Genomic DNA, 17,694 nt, shown 5'->3' with positions numbered 1-17,694 from the left:
CTTAAATAAAAAACAAATTAATAATTAATGTCAATGGCATGTTTGTAAATATGTATGAACTTCAGGATTTATAGATATAGATATATAACATCCCAATAATTTTATGATACTTGCCTAATATATTAATCAAATCCTAGCACATTCTTTAACCCAAAAAAAATGACATCCTAACATTTTTTTTTTTCATTTTTACATTGCTAAAGCAGTAAAGCTACATGATCTCATCAGTTAAAAAACAAAGTTTTAGAAAAATAATGGAAAGAAGAAATGAAAAAGTAAACTTAATACAAGAGCAAGCGTGTTGCTCGGATCCGAGTGGGATCAGCGAAGCGACAAGAGAAAGACCTAGAAAGATTCTCAGGTTCGTCGTGGTCGTGCCATCCTGGCCCTTGATCAAAATTCAAAGCGTAATCGTAAGGCTCATAAGCCACGACCTTAGTGGAAGAAGAACGAGACGGCAACAGCTTGAGCTTCATCAACAAAACCTTCCACTTGGGCACGAGTCTTTCTCTTCGTTGTTGTTGCTTCTGTTCTCTACAACTCTTGCTGTATCTTCCAAGTACAATTGTCTCTCTGTAAGAAGAAGCTGATGATGATACGTTCCATCTCTTCTTGCTTGGAGATTCAAACATCATTTTTCTCTTCTTTTTTTTTTGTTTGTTTGGTTGGTCGAATATTATTTTTGTCTTCTGTCTTTGTGTTATTTATATATTTGTAGTAGATGGATGGATAAGGAGACGTAAAAGAGAGACTAATTCAAAAGTCAGCTTTGAAAGGCTTATGAAACTGCGTTAGCCAACTTGTATGAATAATTAATTAATTCATGAAAAGGCAGCATTTTAAATGCCGGTTTCTGACTAATTTACAACACACACAACAATATAATAGTCAAAGATCTGACTTGTTTTTTTTTGTTGTTGTTGTTGTTGGTTCTTGACAGAAGATATAGCGATCATACATGAAGAAAATAAGCTAGGTATTTGGAAAGGTCGTCTCTTATCTATAAATCTGAGTTCTAATTTAGAACAAAAGAAAACCAAGTTCTAATTGCCATAAGATGATATATTTTTATATAAGTTTTAATCTTATATACTAAATATGATGTGTAGACAAAATATCAAGATCTTGGATTCTAGGCCTAGAAGACACCCGAATTTATTAGAGATATTTTTGTTGATACTTTCTTTCGACAATTTTCTGACGAATTTAGTTTGTGTTAAAACAAAAAATAACAAGACAGAAAACTATTGGAAAACAGAAAAATTAGGGAAAAAAAAAATCATTGGTAACAGATCACTTACTTGTGTGCACTGCACCAAATTTTAAAATAAAAGTAAGGATAGGATAGTTTTGTTTCATTGACAATTTAGTTGGCAGTATATCGAACAACTAGTAATAAATAAATCCTCTACAACATAATACACTGTAAAATAATAACAAAATTAGGCACATGAGAAAGGCAGTATAGAAATTTACTCATTTAATAAGATAATACTAATAAAAAAATCATGTGTAAATAAGTGGTTCATTAGTATTCTAAACTAATATCATTTAAAAATATACCGACTCCTACATATGCATTGTTTTCTTTACTCCTACATATGCATTATTTTCATTATTAATATGTGGCAACTAAACTCACTACTCATAATTATGAATTTATGTGTATCATTTACAAAGCGGATTCATCTATATTCTTTGTTATTTATTGTCAAAACAGGTTATTGTATATTAAATGTTTAGATCAAATTGTCTTAATTCATATTTTCTAGAGTTTTAAGATAAAATCTTACATTATATAACAATTGAAAAAATTATCTCTAAATTAATAAATAAATTAGCATAATTATAAATGAATAAAATATAATTTATTTTTTGATTATTAGTTTATAGAGGTTTTACAGTAATCTGAGTTTGTTGGCTCCCTATTCTAGTTCAATTTAGATTTGATAGTAGTATAATATGGGTATGAGTTATCTATGCAGGCAAACACATTTTATCAACATCATTTTCAGCTTTTTAAGTTTTAACCACTATACAAAACATCATTAAGAAGAAATAATTTGAGATCCCCATTCTCTCCTAGTAGTCCACCACTTTGACTGTCCTATATAAAAGGCTTTATCCCGTCAATGTGATACTTGCGTGCCAGTTTCAGATTATAAATAATTATATAAACCAAGATCACACTCTTTACGCTATAGTCTTAATTAGTATTCTATTAAAACTTTATATGACTAGCGAATTATATGTATCATGGATCTACTACATGCTAAATCTTCACCATTTGTTCATCTTCCGTCTGTTTGACATATTAAAATTTTGTAAAGATAATGCGAGAACTAACCATATTTAAGGCTTTTATGTTCTATAAAGTTCACTCAGATATTTGTTGTTTAATTCGACACTTCAACCAATTTTTTCCTTTATATGTTTTGAGTCCAAACATCATTCATTTACTTAAGAGTTAAGACAATCATTTTGCATTCTTTATCAACAAAATTGACTGCTTCATTATTATTAATCATCTCATTGTATGTTGTAACAAAAATTTCGCCAAATCTTTATCCTACAAATTACAATACATCCTAGATAATGAATTTCACCTTTGTACATCATGTCATATTTTAGGGTTTAGATTTAGATTTTGATATCTTGATATAGTGAAATATTTTAAGAGTTATTATTATCATTTATTATTTTTTCGGCACTACATTTCATTTATAATGACCAGTCCTCAAAGAGTAAAGTAGAAATAAAAGTAGAATTTTGGGAACTACCACTTTTCTTCTACCAATTTTTAAAATTTCCATTTTATCTAATCATTTTTTATAATACCCTTTATAAAATCTAGAAATTTATAAAGTTTTATAGGGGTTTTAAACCACTTTGGAATAGTAACAACTACTTGGAGATTGGATCCAAATATTTATAAGGTTTTTTAAAGGTTCGAAAAAAGTTTTTAACATAAATTATGATACTTTTTTTTACGTACAACTAGAAGTCTTAAATTATGATACCAACCAAATTAATCAAACTTTAAATACACATACACATTTTTTCTCTCTTTCTTTTAATCTATCTCCCTAATTGGCCAATTCTTTAATGCAAATAGTAGTATATCATAACAGGTGGACTGAATGACATTGTTGTGCTTGTCCAAATAAAAGAAAAGTAGTTCTATTACATCATTACGTGACCTATAGTGTTGTCTCAATGTGCGTCATTAATGTTAACATATCTGAATTTCTTCATAAAAAAAGGAAAAAAAAAAAAAAACATAAGTTACACACACGCAATCGCTCTGTCTACTTGGCATTCTTAAAAAACATAATAATTAAAAATTCAGAGTCCTCTTCATTTCGAATATTCATTTCTTTTTGTCGAGAATATATTGAATCTCCCATGCACCTGTCGTCTGAATCCTGATCTCTCTTTAGATCGTGGAAGCGACAAACCATTTCCTCCTCCTTTTTGAATTTGTCTCCTTTTCCCTTTGTTTTTTCCACCATCCTTGATTTTTTTTCTTTCTCCGTATACCAAAATGGCGGAATTGAAATCGAAGTGGTTGGGTTTGAGATCGGTAATCCTGGTATTTCTCAATTTCGCTCTAGCTTTCGCCTTCGTCTCCGCCGAAAGAAGATTTATTAAAGGAAAAGCTCAGAGATTTGATTCAAATGAATCAAGTAGTTTCTTTCTCAAAGCCGTTAATTTTCTCTGGGAATCTGATCAAACGGGTTACCACCATGTTTGGCCTGTAAGTACCATTCTTCTCAAGTCTCTCTCGTCCTCTTTGTGAGATTGTAATTATGTTCTTCATGTGGGAGGTTTTGTTTTGGTTGTATAAACAGGAATTTGAGTTTAATTGGCAAATCGTTTTGGGAACACTTGTTGGATTCTTCGGTGCTGCGTTTGGTAGTGTAGGTGGTGTTGGTGGTGGTGGTATCTTCGTTCCTATGCTTAGTTTGATTATTGGCTTTGATCCTAAATCTGCTACTGCTATTTCTAAATGTAAAGATTCCTTTTTTTTAACAACTATTTTCTCTTTGGTGTTTTTTTTATTTATTTTAAAAACTAGCTAATAGTGTCATGAGTTTTGTAGGTATGATTATGGGTGCGTCTGTGTCAACTGTGTATTACAATCTTAAACTGAGGCATCCTACACTTGATATGCCAATCATTGATTATGATCTCGCCTTGCTGATCCAGCCTATGCTTATGCTTGGGATTAGTATTGGGGTTGCGTTTAATGTGCTTTTCCCAGATTGGTTGGTCACTGTTCTACTCATTATCCTCTTTCTAGGTAAGTGAGTTTCAGGCCTTTTCCCCAATCTGCGTTAGAGTCACCATTTTGATCAATGTATCATGTATGCAGGCACGTCAACAAAGGCGTTTTTGAAGGGTTCTGAGACTTGGAATAAGGAAACTATAGAGAAAAAGGTACATCACGAACCTCTTGGGCAAACTGGGGTTGGTTGTATCATTTATTGCTAGACTGTACTAATCTTAATGAGTAATAATAACCCATCAAACTATTTTTTTCTTTATTGTTAATACAGGAAGCTGCTAAGCGTTTAGAGTCAAATGGTGAGTTTAAACCTCTGTTTTGCATTTATTGGGGAAAACATTACTCACATAATCTGCTTTTTCATTAGGTGTATCAGGCACTGAAGTGGAATACATACCACTTCCCGCAGCTCCGACCACGAACCCTGGAAACAAAAAGAAAGAAGAGGTATATGCTATTCTCTTTACATTACTGCTGGTTCTGTCTTTGCAAGTTATGTCACAGTTAACAAACGCTAATGTACTGCAGGTAAGTATTCTTGAAAATGTATACTGGAAGGAACTGGGACTTCTCGTGTTTGTATGGGTTGTATTCTTGGCACTGCAGATATCCAAGGTTAAGTATTTTTTTTTCTTTATCTAGCAATACATATAGATATGTATCATTTGAAGATACTTGTTTTATGTTCAAGCTATATTGATACTTCTTCATGGTCTACTATTGAAACAGCAAAATCTGGCTACTTGTTCAGTAGCGTATTGGGTCATAAATTTGTTACAGGTACAAAGTCAATTAAGTTCTTTTGCAGAGAAATTCACATATACTGCTTATAGATGCTTACAAATAATCCTACCGTCATACAGATTCCGGTTGCAGTTGGTGTATCAGGCTATGAGGCAGTAGCTTTGTACCAGGGTAGAAGAATCATTGCATCTAAGGGACAAGGAGACTCAAATTTCACCGTTGGCCAGCTAGTTCTTTACTGTACATTTGGCATATTGGCAGGCATAGTTGGTGGTTTACTTGGTTTAGGTGGAGGTTTCATCATGGGTCCATTGTTCTTGGAGCTAGGTGTACCACCACAGGTGGTTCTTTAACAAGTTGAGTAAATGTTTATCTATAAAAGAAACATTATTAATCGAGAATGACTTGTTTTTGTAGGTTTCAAGTGCCACAGCCACTTTTGCAATGACTTTCTCATCATCCATGTCTGTTGTAGAATACTATCTTCTCAAACGATTCCCTGTTCCATATGGTGAGTTCTATATCATTTTGTTCGATAAGGTCACATAATCGATTATATTTTCTTGATATCCTCATATTTTTTAACTTTTTATGCAGCTCTGTACCTAGTGGGAGTAGCAACGATTGCAGCTATAGTTGGACAACATGTAGTCAGAAGGCTAATTTCAGCCCTCGGTCGGGCATCTCTCATCATCTTCATCCTTGCATCCATGATTTTTATCAGTGCGATATCGCTTGGTATATATTATCTTCTTGTCACCCGAACCGTTTTTTTTTATATGTTTTGCTTCATCCATATATTAGCTGTACAAATATGGCTATTCTGTATTTTCGAATCATTTGAAATGGATATAACGAATACTTTCCGCAGCCACTGGCGGGTTTTATCATGGTATCACCTTTGAAATACATGTAATTTTGTTATCGTTGTGTCTCTGTTCGTAGGTGGAGTGGGAATAGTGAACATGATCGGCAAAATCCAAAGGCACGAGTACATGGGTTTCGAGAACCTTTGCAAGTACGGTGGTTGACTTTTAGGAATTCTGGCTCAATGTTATGGTTTTTGGAATTCTTCTCTTTTAAGTGATGCCAAAATCGGCTGTATTTAGTGTGTAACTTGTTGGCTCCATTCTTGATGGCAAGACTTGTGGTCTTGGTGTCGTTTACTTAGATTTGAAAATTGTATTATTAGCACTATTCGTTTTTTTGGTTGAAAATGTAATTTATGGCAACATAAGGGATTTTGATCATTTTGTCAACAGTATTAGATGGAAATAACTTTATTCAGTATCATTATCATTTATTATAATTTTATTTTCATTGAATTAAGAAATTTATATGCCATCTTCATCTTTTTCTTATATATATATATATAAATTATATAAATTTATTGGGGAAAACATATAAATTATATAAATTAAGTCTAAATTTTCGGGTTCGAATTCGGGTACTTGGTTTTGGTTTTGTTTGCCCAGCCAACAAAACCTTGAAAATTGTTAATTTTGTTATAATTTACTAATGGTTTGAATTGTTGGGCCGGGTATTGGATCCAGAAACCGGCCCGATAACTTAACCAGGACGGAGACAAACCTGGAAGACGCAGAGCCTCTGGTGGCGAACAAAGGACTAAGGAGAGACTCAACTCTGGTGGCGGGTAAACGAAACTCTGAGTCTGAGAGAAATGGACGAAGAGAGGATTCGAGAGAGAGAGAGGCTTCAGATCGAGCAGATTCGTGAGCTTGATTTCGAGGAACTACAGGTCGAAGAAGTCGATTACCTCCACGATTCCGATTCCGATGATGATAATGATGTTGATCTCTCTGCATTTCCCTTTTCTTCCCACGCCCAAGCTTCGTAAGCAATCAAATCTCTCCTCGTATACGATCGTTTTCTTACGTGCACACTCTATTCTTCGTTTCATTTGCTCTTTCTCAGTGTTGTTTCTACAGTATTGAATCAGTTTCTCGACTAGTTTGATTTTCCAGTTTTTTGCATTACTTAGGGTTTAGTGATCCTATAGGTAACGGATATACGAAACAGTGATTTGATTATTCTTTGGGGTGTGTGAGGAATCAAGCTGTTGCTTTCATCTTCGTTTAATACTCGTTGTATTTTCTGACTTTTTATTTGGGTGATGCTTGACCAGTGGTAACCTTGGTGATGATGAACTTATTTTCAACCCAGCTTTGTCTTCTTTACATACCTATCTTGGCGGTATGGATGGATTCTCTCGTCTTGTGTGTTTTCTTATATGTTTTGCCACATCTGAGCTTACGTTTTTGTATTGTTTAACAGAGGTTGAGGACACTCCAAACAGAATTGCTTTTGCGGATGGAGGCACAGTATTGAAGATCCCGCTTTTCTATCTTGAAGGTATTTATAATAATAGATACGGANGGACTAAGGAGAGACTCAACTCTGGTGGCGGGTAAACGAAACTCTGAGTCTGAGAGAAATGGACGAAGAGAGGATTCGAGAGAGAGAGAGGCTTCAGATCGAGCAGATTCGCGAGCTTGATTTCGAGGAACTACAGGTCGAAGAAGTCGATTACCTCCACGATTCCGATTCCGATGATGATGTTGATCTCTCTGCATTTCCCTTTTCTTCCCACGCCCAAGCTTCGTAAGCAATCAAATCTCTCCTCGTATACGATCGTTTTCTTACCTGCACACTCTATTCTTCGTTTCATTTGCTCTTTCTCAGTGTTGGTTCTTCAGTATTGAATCAGTTTCTCGACTAGTTTGATTTTCCAGTTTTTGCATTACTTAGGGTTTAGTGTTCCTATAGGTAACGGATCTACGAAACAGTGATTTGATTATTCTTTGGGGTGTGTGGGGAATCAAGCTGTTGCTTTCATCTTCGTTTAATACTCGTTGTATTTTCTGACTTTTGATTTGGGTGATCCTTGACCAGTGGTAACCTTGGTGATGATGAACTTATTTTCAACCCAGCTTTGTCTTCTTTACATACCTATCTTGGCGGTATGGATGGATTCTCTCGTCTTGTGTGTTTTCTTATATGTTTTCCCACATCTGAGCTTACGTTTTTGTATTGTTTAACAGAGGTTGAGGACACTCCAAACAGAATTGCTTATGCGGATGGAGGCACAGTATTGAAGATCCCTCTTTTCTATCTTGAAGGTATTTATAATAATAGATACGGAGTGGTTATAGTTTTCTTCTTTTAGTGGTTACATCTGTAGCATTAATCTAAGAATCATGTTCACGGACATGAGGTGCTTACTTGAATTGAACAAGCACACTATGTTTCTTCTTCAGATTTACTTGAAGTACCTTTTCTATAAACCAATTCGTGTGTATGGTGTGAAGAGTCATCTGTCCCCTCCTAGTGTTTTGTACCCAGATATATGTGTAACAAATTGACCCTGCTGCTTTGCAATACTTCAGGAGTGGTTCTTTTTCCAGAGGCAACACTACCCCTTAGAATTATTCAGGCTAGTTTCTTGGCTGCTGTTGAGAAAGCTTTAAACCAAACTAATGCTCCATCTACGATAGGTGTGGTAGGTTACTTAGTCCTTTGCTTTGCTTGATTTGGGTTCGAAATATCTTCTTCTTTTCTACAAGAAAAAATTACTCATCTGAAATTTATCCTGTTATATTCAGATCCGTGTTTACAGAGAAGGTGCTCAGCTCAAGTATGCCAGTGTGGGGACAACAGCAGAGGTGATCATTCTTTCTATTGATTGTTAGATGAAGTTACACCTGTCAGATTTCTGTTCTAAAACATATTTTGCTTTTGTCTCATCTTAAGACCTCCGTGGTTTTGTATTCGAAATTTTCTGCAATTTTTGTATGGAATTGTGGGATCTGATGTGATTGGTGTTAGCACGAACATCTCTTAAGATATAAATACATTTTAGAACTGGCATCCTCGTTGATCAATTTCTTGCGTGAAATACTGTAGATTTTATATTATTTGCGCAATGTTTCTGGAGCAATGCCTGAGAACAGGGTCTTGATGCAGACAGTTGGGAAATGCCGTGGTTTTTGTTTTATATATTTAATTGGTGGGAATGATTTGTATCTTCTAGTTCTCAACATGTAACATACTATTCTCGGTGATAATCGCAGATACGACAGTTCCGTCGACTTGGTGATGGTTCATTCAATGTTATTACTCGTGGACAACAGCGGTTCCGTTTAGTGCGTCGTTGGACTGACATTGAAGGATTTGTATGGACATTCTCTCATAGATATACATAGGCATTCCACCTCTTTTATTAGTGAAAGAGGGGAATGCATCTTTTTTTATTCTGTAAGAAGCTTATATCTCATGAAATCCTTCTTGCAGCCTTGCGGAGAGCTACAAATTGTTGAGGAAGATGTACCCCTGAGGACTCCCAGGGATGCGTTTGGAAAACTGGTACCGTTAAGCAAGTTGCAAGGTCGCTCACCCTTGAGTGCAATGACGTTATCTACACCTCTTAAAGATATGGACGCTCAGTCAGTAGCAAATTCTGAAGAAAGTTTCGAAAGTGCTCTTTCTCCTTCAGAAAAAAGACTTCATTATTCAGTAGTTGACTCAATATTTTATAACTCAGCAAGTAGTGAGGATGATCTAGTAGTCAACACATCAGATATGCAATCTAGTGGGTCTAACCCATACAGCTCTAGATCCATTGGATGTTTAGCTTCTGACCATGATGACGAAAAGGAAGATGGGCAATCGTCAATTAGTAAGACTCCTGTTTCACAAGAGATATGTCAGAAACAAAATAGGCTGGCAAATTTCCGGGGAAATACTGATCTAAGCCGATTCCGCATGGCCCCAAGAGCATTTTGGCCTTTCTGGCTGTATAGGATGTACGACTCATATTATCTTGCTCAAAGAGCAGCAGGTAAACTTCTTGTTCGTTTTGATATTTTTCTAGAAGTAGCACACGTAGTTAGAGTCTGCTAATGTTAAGATAATATGCAGATCTGTGGAAGCAGATAGTTGGGGTTCCAAACATGGAGGCTTTTGTGAATAAACCAGATATTCTATCCTTTTCCATTGCTAGTAAAATCCCTGTGTCTGAGTCAATTAGACAAGAGCTCTTGGAGCTCAATGGAGTCTCCTACAGATTGCAGCGAGAAATTGAATTGCTTGAAAGTTTTGATCGTGTTCGATGTAAACACTGTCAGGTATTTTGTGGGAGCATGGTATATACCATTTATACTTCCTCTTTGTTCTGATACGTTTGCATATTGATGCAGACTGTCATAGCAAGAAGAAAAGACATGTTGGTTATGTCTAATGAAGGTCCTCTTGGTGCATACGTAAACCCACATGGCTATGTGCACGAGATAATGACCTTTTACAAAGCAAATGACATAGCGCTAACGGGTAGACCTGTTGAAAAGGACAGCTGGTTTCCCGGGTAAGAGTTTTTTCATCAATGTTTGTCCTTAATCACGTTTATATTTGAACTAATTGACCTACTTCCTTCATTATACTTATAACTCATTTGGTACCTCAGTCATTTAGAAATAGAGCTCAATCACTATTATATGTCCTAGGGAGCTTACAAGTTCAAAACAAGCTAATTTTTTATAAGCATTAGCATATAAAGCAGCTGGCGCAACTTGTTGCAAGTAAACCCTTTAGATCAATTGTTCATAGGCATAGGCTAACTTGTTTAGAGCATTGGATCTTGTACTTTATTAAGCAGCCTAATCCGTAATCTTTCAAGTCTACCATAACTCTGATTTATGTCTTAAATCCGCAGGTATGCATGGACAATTGCAAACTGTGCGACGTGTGAAACCCAACTGGGTTGGCTTTTCACAGCGACAAACAAGAAGTTGAAGCCATCATCTTTCTGGGCAGTTCGGGGCTCACAGGTCGCAGATGACATGTGCTGAAACGGTATTAACACCAGGTCTTCCTCACGGATTCAATTCTCTTTCAATACCAAATCAGTAGTGCCAAAGAAAGGTGTCGACCATAAACACCCCCCAAAACCGGTACCATCCTTAGTTATCATTTATCCTGAATATTACAAGATAGCTTGTGAAAGCTAAAGCTGACTAAAAGTATAGTCTCAAGTAGTAACAAAACAGCTAAAGGATTTTGATATCTTCATCAATATACATAACATTATATATGTACTCGCATGCATGATGTGGTGGTGGGTCAATGAGTATGATATTCCAAGGTGTGTTCTTAATATGGGAATATCCGTTCAAGTTTCATTGCTGAGCGTTTTAGTTCTGTAAAGAAAGCGTCACTTTTGTGTATGGAATACGTATGCTAATATTCTGAAGGAAATAAAGGTTAAGGGTGACTTGGCTTACTATATGGATGAATTAAAAAGTATCAATTGGAATTTATCCCTTTGATTGTGTACGAGATTTATATTTCTCTTGGATCCAGTTTTGATCCATAGACTTTTGTCGTATATCAATAGCAAACTGGTTATTGTTACATTTATGAATGCATAGAATGTACTGTCACTGACGCTTCAATTGCAATTGAGCAAATGATAATTAGTTTTTAGTTAACTGGTTTCGTTCATAGATCAAGCTTAGATACGAGAATACCAGAGATATCAATAGTTTGTATCGGACTGCTTGACATCTATATTTCCTTAATTTACTGATGGTGTGTGCTTCACTAAACAACAAAACCAGATGAATAGAAAAACATGAGTAGGACATCTGAAACAAAAACAGGGCAGAAATCAGAAAATGCAAGATAATTTTTTTTCCCGTTTCAACACAAGTGAGACTAGTTGATGACAGTGAACTTGTTTTGCATGCACTGCAACAAACAAAATATTTGGATCACCGCTGTACATGCTTACTTGGATCATCGCTGTACCTTTCATGCTTCAAACAAGTACTTTGTAATTTTGAACCATGAAAGAAATAATTACCATTCATCTCAGATACAAAGCAGCATACAGCAGTGATGACGAGATGTCCCCATATTCTGCTGCATTGACCTTATGATTCAGTTAGCAATAGTGAAGAGCTGCTGCAATAAAGCGAAAAGAAAGGTAAAGATAAATAACCCCCATACGACATCTTAGAACAGCTGAAGTGTGTGCGGCTGTCTCAGAAAGCTGATCGTTACAATTCCAGAGGAGTAGCCCAACATCACCTCATTTTCAGATGTCGAGAAGATAAAGATGACGATCACGATAGGTTTAAATCTCTCAACAAAAGTGTCAAAGACCTCTTTTATCGTTCAAATTCTTGGTTCCTACATTCACTGACAAAATGACAAGACAAAACTCTCAAGACAGGTATAATAAATATCAAAAACATCCATTTCCTTCTTCATTACAGCCACTGCCACATAATATCAACATGATCTTGCAAAAATATAAGACCAGACTACCCTTTTTTTTATCTAAGAAAGTTAAACATATTTCCTTAAACAGGTCATCCAAGTTGAAAAAAGGACAATTTTGCAGTTGATACACTACAATACAGCACTAGTGAAGAAGAGTCTGGCGTCCATCGTTCATTCAATCTTCCTAAAAGATTTCCCTAAGCCACAGCATCACTGATCACAACAGATGTTTTTTTCTCACTGAGCGGATGTATGGTAAAAGCTAAATGAGTTGCATCCTAACAGAAATTAGAAGAACTTCATGAGACAGTTCGACCATAACAAATAGATGCTATGTAAAGATTCTTGCCCCATTTTTCCTGCACAAAAAAGACTACAAGTTACACCCATGATGCCAAATAACAAAGGAGAAGGAAATAAAGAGACCAGCAAACAAACCTTGACATGATTACTAGGAAAAGCTGAGGTTCTAAGAGTCTCCTGTGTCTCATCAGTAAGCTTTCTTCTTGGCACACTAAGAACAAAGGCAGCCTGATCCCATGTTGCAGCAACTGATGTAATTCGGTAGCCATTTTCCCACCGACGATGTATACCTTCGCTAGGGTATAGAAAATCTAGTTCCACAACCTGCATCACAGAACAATCCTCATATTATCATGATGCAATTCCAACTGATGCATGCTTTTATTCAAGGCAAGAACCAAAAGAAAATAAATTAACTTCATAAGACCTGGTCAGAAAAACAAGCTCCACGCGACATTACAATCCCCCATTTGCTTCCAGCAGTTGCCATAGATGTAACATAAAATCCTTCTCTCCACTTTTTATTTATCCACTTGAAGGGAAAAGAATCGCTGACTTTGTAGGATTGCTGTAAATACTGAGTCCCTGAATACAAAATATGAATGTTGTGAAACATAGATAAAACGGTAACAACTGTTACACCAGCAATCAAAAGGAATAAACCAACATTACCCTTCGACATAACCACAAATGAGCTCCCGTTACTTGCTCCTGCTACTGCTGTAATGTAGTAATTCTTTTCCCACTGTTCCATAATCCATTCCTAGAAGATATGGGCCAAATGACAACACAAACAAGTTGAAGAACATCATAAATGGAAGTGACAGCAGCTATGCAGACATGAGAAATTTGGAAAGATTACCCAAGAATATTGAATAAAGCTACCTTGTGGAGAAAGCTCGGTGATAGCTGGTAAACTTGATCCGTAAAGCCAGTTCCTGCATCCATGATCAAGGCCCAGAGATTTGCGCAAGAAGCTACACTGCTGATAAATAAACCATCCTCATTTCCCTTTTCAATGTGTTGTGCAAGCCTTTCATCAGCGACATTATAATGATATCTGCACAAAGATAAAAGACATGTTAGCAGCATGTTTATATACGTACGTACCAAGAACTCTCAAGTAAGATACAAGATGGCACCGTTGTTTCATAGGTCTGTGTGCACTGTAAATGCTGATCCATTGTGTTGCTGGCATTCCCAATCTGACCTTCTTTGTTGGTTGTTCGTCCTCCTCGTCCATTGTCAGCCTCCCCCTCTTTTGACCCACTTGATGTATGAGCTTCACATCAGACAAACACGAAAAAGCTTAAGGCATTCTAGACTAAACCTCAATAGNTTTTTCTCACTGAGCGGATGTATGGTAAAAGCTAAATGAGTTGCATCCTAACAGAAATTAGAAGAACTTCATGAGACAGTTCGACCATAACAAATAGATGCTATGTAAAGATTTTTGCCCCATTTTTCCTGCACAAAAAAGACTACAAGTTACACCCATGATGCCAAATAACAAAGGAGAAGGAAATAAAGAGACAAGCAACCAAACCTTGACATGATTACTAGGAAAAGCTGAGGTTCTAAGAGTCTCCTGTGTCTCATCAGTAAGCTTTCTTCTTGGCACACTAAGAACAAAGGCAGCCTGATCCCATGTTGCAGCAACTGATGTAATTCGGTAGCCATTTTCCCACCGACGATGTATACCTTCGCTAGGGTATAGAAAATCTAGTTCCACAACCTGCATCACAGAACAATCCTCATATTATCATGATGCAATTCCAACTGATGCATGCTTTTATTCAAGGCAAGAACCAAAAGAAAATAAATTAACTTCATAAGACCTGGTCAGAAAAACAAGCTCCACGCGACATTACAATCCCCCATTTGCTTCCAGCAGTTGCCATAGATGTAACATAAAATCCTTCTCTCCACTTTTTATTTATCCACTTGAAGGGAAAAGAATCGCTGACTTTGTAGGATTGCTGTAAATACTGAGTCCCTGAATACAAAATATGAATGTTGTGAAACATAGATAAAACGGTAACAACTGTTACACCAGCAATCAAAAGGAATAAACCAACATTACCCTTCGACATAACCACAAATGAGCTCCCGTTACTTGCTCCTGCTACTGCTGTAATGTAGTAATTCTTTTCCCACTGTTCCATAATCCATTCCTAGAAGATATGGGCCAAATGACAACACAAACAAGTTGAAGAACATCATAAATGGAAGTGACAGCAGCTATGCAGACATGAGAAATTTGGAAAGATTACCCAAGAATATTGAATAAAGCTACCTTGTGGAGAAAGCTCGGTGATAGCTGGTAAACTTGATCCGTAAAGCCAGTTCCTGCATCCATGATCAAGGCCCAGAGATTTGCGCAAGAAGCTACACTGCTGATAAATAAACCATCCTCATTTCCCTTTTCAATGTGTTGTGCAAGCCTTTCATCAGCGACATTATAATGATATCTGCACAAAGATAAAAGACATGTTAGCAGCATGTTTATATACGTACGTACCAAGAACTCTCAAGTAAGATACAAGATGGCACCGTTGTTTCATAGGTCTGTGTGCACTGTAAATGCTGATCCATTGTGTTGCTGGCATTCCCAATCTGACCTTCTTTGTTGGTTGTTCGTCCTCCTCGTCCATTGTCAGCCTCCCCCTCTTTTGACCCACTTGATGTATGAGCTTCACATCAGACAAACACGAAAAAGCTTAAGGCATTCTAGACTAAACCTCAATAGCATAACCACAGTAACATGTCATAAAAAAGATCACCAAATCACCTTCTGTGCACCTTCAGTATTAATTGGCCTAATGTCTGGGTTTGGGCCAACTACTCCATCAAAAAGGGAGATATATTTTGCATAGTCAGGCTCCTCATCAAACTTCAAATTGACAACATGCTCAACAAATTGACGAAATGGTAGGGGGCAGAAGCAGCAAAGAGTTTCTGGGGAAGTAGCCATCTTCTTCTTGCAAACAAGGAAACCTTTGTTCTCTCCCTAACAAAAAAATTTCATGATTGGCAAGGAAAAATGCCAAAAAAAATCGAATAATTTAACTTTTAGATCCCCCAACCTGGTAGCCTTGCCATGGAAGCCGGCCTCGGAGAAGGAAAACAAGAGTGTAAGCAAGAGATTCCAGGTCATCCCGCCGACTACAAGTTCTGCCAAGATGAGCATGTACACTAGCATAACGTACTGTTCCTCTGAGAACACAAAATGCAAAACATTAATAAGTAACAAAATGATAAAAATCAATCTCACAAGCTTTATGACTAGCTGAATCAACTTACCTAAAAACATCAGGACGCTGGTCATATTCGACATGTAGTCCAGTTGCATTATCACGCCATTTGGTTGCTGCAAGACCAACAACTTGGATAAGCAGCACAAAGAAAGCAAAGTATGCTTCCTCCTACTACAAAATACAGTACATACCTAAGCCGAGGTCGACAAGAAAAAGTTTTTTCTCTTCAGGAGTCCCGGGAGGCCCAAGCAGAAAATTCTCTGGTTTGACATCACCATGCACATATCTGCCAGAGACAGGAGAATATCAGAAAACGAAAGTTATTTAAAGCAATAGAGTTGCAGTAGGCGGTACCGTCAGCAAGAATATAAGAAAATTACCCTCTCGAATGCATCTTTTCTAATATGGATATTGCCTCAATCGCAATACATGCAACCATCTCTGTTGACATCCTGCATCATATAAAACAAACAAAGCATATGGTGAGTACGAATATAACTGGCTCATCTCCGAAACACATCTGTTCACCAGTGGTTTATATAACAAAATCTTCAAATGCTACAAAATAACGTAAAGGTTTCTCAGGTGGGATGCTCACGCTTGAGTGGTACTATTCCAAACATCCCATAGGCTAGGCCCAAGAATATCCATAACCTGTATGAACGATTAAACACTATAATTAGTCATACTGCAAGTAGCTACGAACAGAAAGTGTTTTTGTTCAAATCTAGCTAATGTCAACATACCATCACATAAAAATCACCTTGCCGACCTTTAAAATGCACTCGCGGCACACCATGACTGCCACCAAGTGCACTGGACAAACAGATGATAAAGCATACATTAGTTATCTCATCCTTGTATAAACCAAATATATGGACAAACAGAAGAAGATTCCTAGAGCCAAACACAAGAAACCATAGCGCTCACTTGTAAACTTGCCACTCATACGGTGGTCCATAGTTGCATCCTTTGCTGCTTCTATGCTCAAATTTCAAAGCCACCTGCAAAAGTGGACACATCAAAATTAAATATAGCTCAAACGAAATCAAAAGAAAGCAAGTAAATCTGCAAACACATATAGCATACCTCTATAGCTCCCGGCCCATATCTAGCATTAGGAGTGGCTGTGCCCATCTTTCGACCAACATAAACTTGTCCAAAACCTCCTTTGCCTAGTTTTCTATCTAACTTGTACATAGGTGAACCACCAACCTGAACCTGTAGAATCAACGAGTCAATACTCAAATCATCTTAAATCTTAAAAAAATCAAACTTTTGCAAGAATCAGACATGCCAAGTTTGATAGATTTCTCCTAATCAAGAACAACACCACAAACAATGCAAGAGACAATAGTCCAACCTCGTAAGAGCTAAATTGCGTAGAAATAACAAAAGCCAAACAATAAAGGTGACACCTTTTCGGGAAGTGGAGGAGTGTTTCCTTCATCATCAGGCACTGGTGCTGCTTGACCGCCACTGTCGTGTTCATCCATCTTCTTATCTTCTCTCGAAACCCTAATCTGTTCTTCCTCCTTTACAGCAGTATTCACCAAAGGCGTCGTCTTCTCTGCTGCTACAATCGCCTCCTCCTTGGCCACCAGTTTCTTCAGCCGCCTCGGATTTCTCCTAACTGGTGATTGTGTCAAAGCAATTGGGTTCTGGTTCGGGTTCTTATTATTAGCCCGATCTCTGTGTGCGTTGCTACGCAGCTCAGGCATCGTACGCTTGGTGGTCGACGTCCATGGAACGATCCAACTCACTGAGAAAGAAAGAGTCTTCCAGAACCATCCGAGGGTTAGG

At 37.0% G+C, this 17,694-nt stretch overlaps 5 protein-coding genes across 8 annotated transcripts; 2 read left to right on the top strand and 3 right to left on the bottom strand.

Annotated features, from left to right (window-relative positions):
- LOC104752214 lies at window positions 123–697 on the bottom strand. Its single transcript, XM_010474294.2, has one exon. The coding sequence runs from the start codon at window positions 633–635 to the stop codon at window positions 282–284; it is 354 nt and encodes a 117-aa protein (XP_010472596.1). The 5' UTR covers window positions 636–697; the 3' UTR covers window positions 123–281.
- Window positions 3,335–6,325, top strand: LOC104752213. Of its 2 annotated transcripts, none has more exons than XM_010474293.2 (12): window positions 3,335–3,757; window positions 3,852–4,011; window positions 4,103–4,303; window positions 4,376–4,440; window positions 4,560–4,587; window positions 4,665–4,735; window positions 4,817–4,903; window positions 5,018–5,068; window positions 5,152–5,373; window positions 5,450–5,543; window positions 5,630–5,770; window positions 5,978–6,325. In XM_010474293.2, the coding sequence occupies exons 1-12, from the start codon at window positions 3,545–3,547 to the stop codon at window positions 6,061–6,063; spliced, it is 1,419 nt and encodes a 472-aa protein (XP_010472595.1). In that variant the 5' UTR covers window positions 3,335–3,544; the 3' UTR covers window positions 6,064–6,325. The 2 variants fall into 2 exon arrangements, with proteins under 2 accessions (XP_010472595.1, XP_010472594.1); XM_010474292.2 differs by having other exon boundaries at window positions 4,656–4,735.
- Window positions 6,634–11,330, top strand: LOC104752212. 2 transcript variants are annotated; one of them, XM_010474290.2, is made up of 10 exons: window positions 6,634–6,886; window positions 7,179–7,246; window positions 7,328–7,405; window positions 8,440–8,552; window positions 8,656–8,715; window positions 9,124–9,225; window positions 9,344–9,890; window positions 9,971–10,176; window positions 10,249–10,412; window positions 10,761–11,330. In XM_010474290.2, the coding sequence occupies exons 1-10, from the start codon at window positions 6,714–6,716 to the stop codon at window positions 10,894–10,896; spliced, it is 1,647 nt and encodes a 548-aa protein (XP_010472592.1). In that variant the 5' UTR covers window positions 6,634–6,713; the 3' UTR covers window positions 10,897–11,330. The 2 variants fall into 2 exon arrangements, with proteins under 2 accessions (XP_010472592.1, XP_010472593.1); XM_010474291.2 differs by lacking the exons at window positions 6,634–6,886; window positions 7,179–7,246; window positions 7,328–7,405 and adding exons at window positions 7,436–7,654; window positions 7,946–8,013; window positions 8,095–8,172.
- LOC104752210 (casein kinase 1-like protein HD16) lies at window positions 12,262–13,948 on the bottom strand. Its single transcript, XM_010474287.2, has 6 exons — window positions 13,777–13,948; window positions 13,520–13,694; window positions 13,307–13,397; window positions 13,062–13,219; window positions 12,770–12,958; window positions 12,262–12,690 (listed from the first exon to the last, which is right to left on the bottom strand). The coding sequence occupies exons 1-6, from the start codon at window positions 13,875–13,877 to the stop codon at window positions 12,631–12,633; spliced, it is 774 nt and encodes a 257-aa protein (XP_010472589.1). The 5' UTR covers window positions 13,878–13,948; the 3' UTR covers window positions 12,262–12,630.
- On the bottom strand, window positions 13,980–17,694 carry LOC104752211 (casein kinase 1-like protein HD16). 2 transcript variants are annotated; one of them, XM_019238322.1, is made up of 16 exons: window positions 17,310–17,694; window positions 16,981–17,112; window positions 16,822–16,895; window positions 16,638–16,707; window positions 16,490–16,545; window positions 16,272–16,343; window positions 16,083–16,177; window positions 15,938–16,004; window positions 15,721–15,850; window positions 15,426–15,644; window positions 15,188–15,327; window positions 14,931–15,105; window positions 14,718–14,808; window positions 14,473–14,630; window positions 14,181–14,369; window positions 13,980–14,101 (listed from the first exon to the last, which is right to left on the bottom strand). In XM_019238322.1, the coding sequence occupies exons 1-16, from the start codon at window positions 17,610–17,612 to the stop codon at window positions 14,042–14,044; spliced, it is 2,031 nt and encodes a 676-aa protein (XP_019093867.1). In that variant the 5' UTR covers window positions 17,613–17,694; the 3' UTR covers window positions 13,980–14,041. The 2 variants fall into 2 exon arrangements, with proteins under 2 accessions (XP_019093867.1, XP_019093866.1); XM_019238321.1 differs by having other exon boundaries at window positions 14,473–14,808.

The sequence above is a fragment of the Camelina sativa genome, chromosome 16 (genome assembly GCF_000633955.1).
Source record: "Camelina sativa cultivar DH55 chromosome 16, Cs, whole genome shotgun sequence".
Taxonomy (NCBI): Eukaryota; Viridiplantae; Streptophyta; class Magnoliopsida; order Brassicales; family Brassicaceae; genus Camelina; species Camelina sativa.
The sequence above is the reverse complement of the archived record's forward strand: the minus strand, read 5'-3'. Positions and strand labels throughout refer to the sequence as shown.

Excerpts from the sequence above, each read along its gene's own strand:
- LOC104752214 (XM_010474294.2), bottom strand. The coding sequence starts at position 635 with ATGATGTTTGAATCTCCAAGCAAGAAGAGATGGAACGTATCATCATCA.
- LOC104752213 (XM_010474292.2), top strand. The coding sequence starts at position 3,545 with ATGGCGGAATTGAAATCGAAGTGGTTGGGTTTGAGATCGGTAATCCTG. Across the intron at positions 4,588-4,655 it reads TAAGCGTTTAGAGTCAAATG|GTGTATCAGGCACTGAAGTG; the intron begins GTGAGTTTAAAC and ends CTTTTTCATTAG. Across the intron at positions 4,736-4,816 it reads GAAACAAAAAGAAAGAAGAG|GTAAGTATTCTTGAAAATGT; the intron begins GTATATGCTATT and ends AATGTACTGCAG.
- LOC104752212 (XM_010474290.2), top strand. The coding sequence starts at position 6,714 with ATGGACGAAGAGAGGATTCGAGAGAGAGAGAGGCTTCAGATCGAGCAG. Across the intron at positions 9,891-9,970 it reads TCTTGCTCAAAGAGCAGCAG|ATCTGTGGAAGCAGATAGTT; the intron begins GTAAACTTCTTG and ends GATAATATGCAG. Across the intron at positions 10,413-10,760 it reads AAGGACAGCTGGTTTCCCGG|GTATGCATGGACAATTGCAA; the intron begins GTAAGAGTTTTT and ends TTAAATCCGCAG.
- LOC104752210 (XM_010474287.2), bottom strand. The coding sequence starts at position 13,877 with ATGGACGAGGAGGACGAACAACCAACAAAGAAGGTCAGATTGGGAATG. Across the intron at positions 13,695-13,776 it reads CACAGACCTATGAAACAACG|ATATCATTATAATGTCGCTG; the intron begins GTGCCATCTTGT and ends ATCTTTGTGCAG. Across the intron at positions 12,959-13,061 it reads GAGCTTGTTTTTCTGACCAG|GTTGTGGAACTAGATTTTCT; the intron begins GTCTTATGAAGT and ends TCTGTGATGCAG.
- LOC104752211 (XM_019238321.1), bottom strand. The coding sequence starts at position 17,612 with ATGCCTGAGCTGCGTAGCAACGCACACAGAGATCGGGCTAATAATAAG. Across the intron at positions 16,708-16,821 it reads TATGAGTGGCAAGTTTACAA|TGCACTTGGTGGCAGTCATG; the intron begins GTGAGCGCTATG and ends CTGTTTGTCCAG. Across the intron at positions 14,102-14,180 it reads TTCCTAGTAATCATGTCAAG|GAAAAATGGGGCAAAAATCT; the intron begins GTTTGGTTGCTT and ends TTTTTTGTGCAG.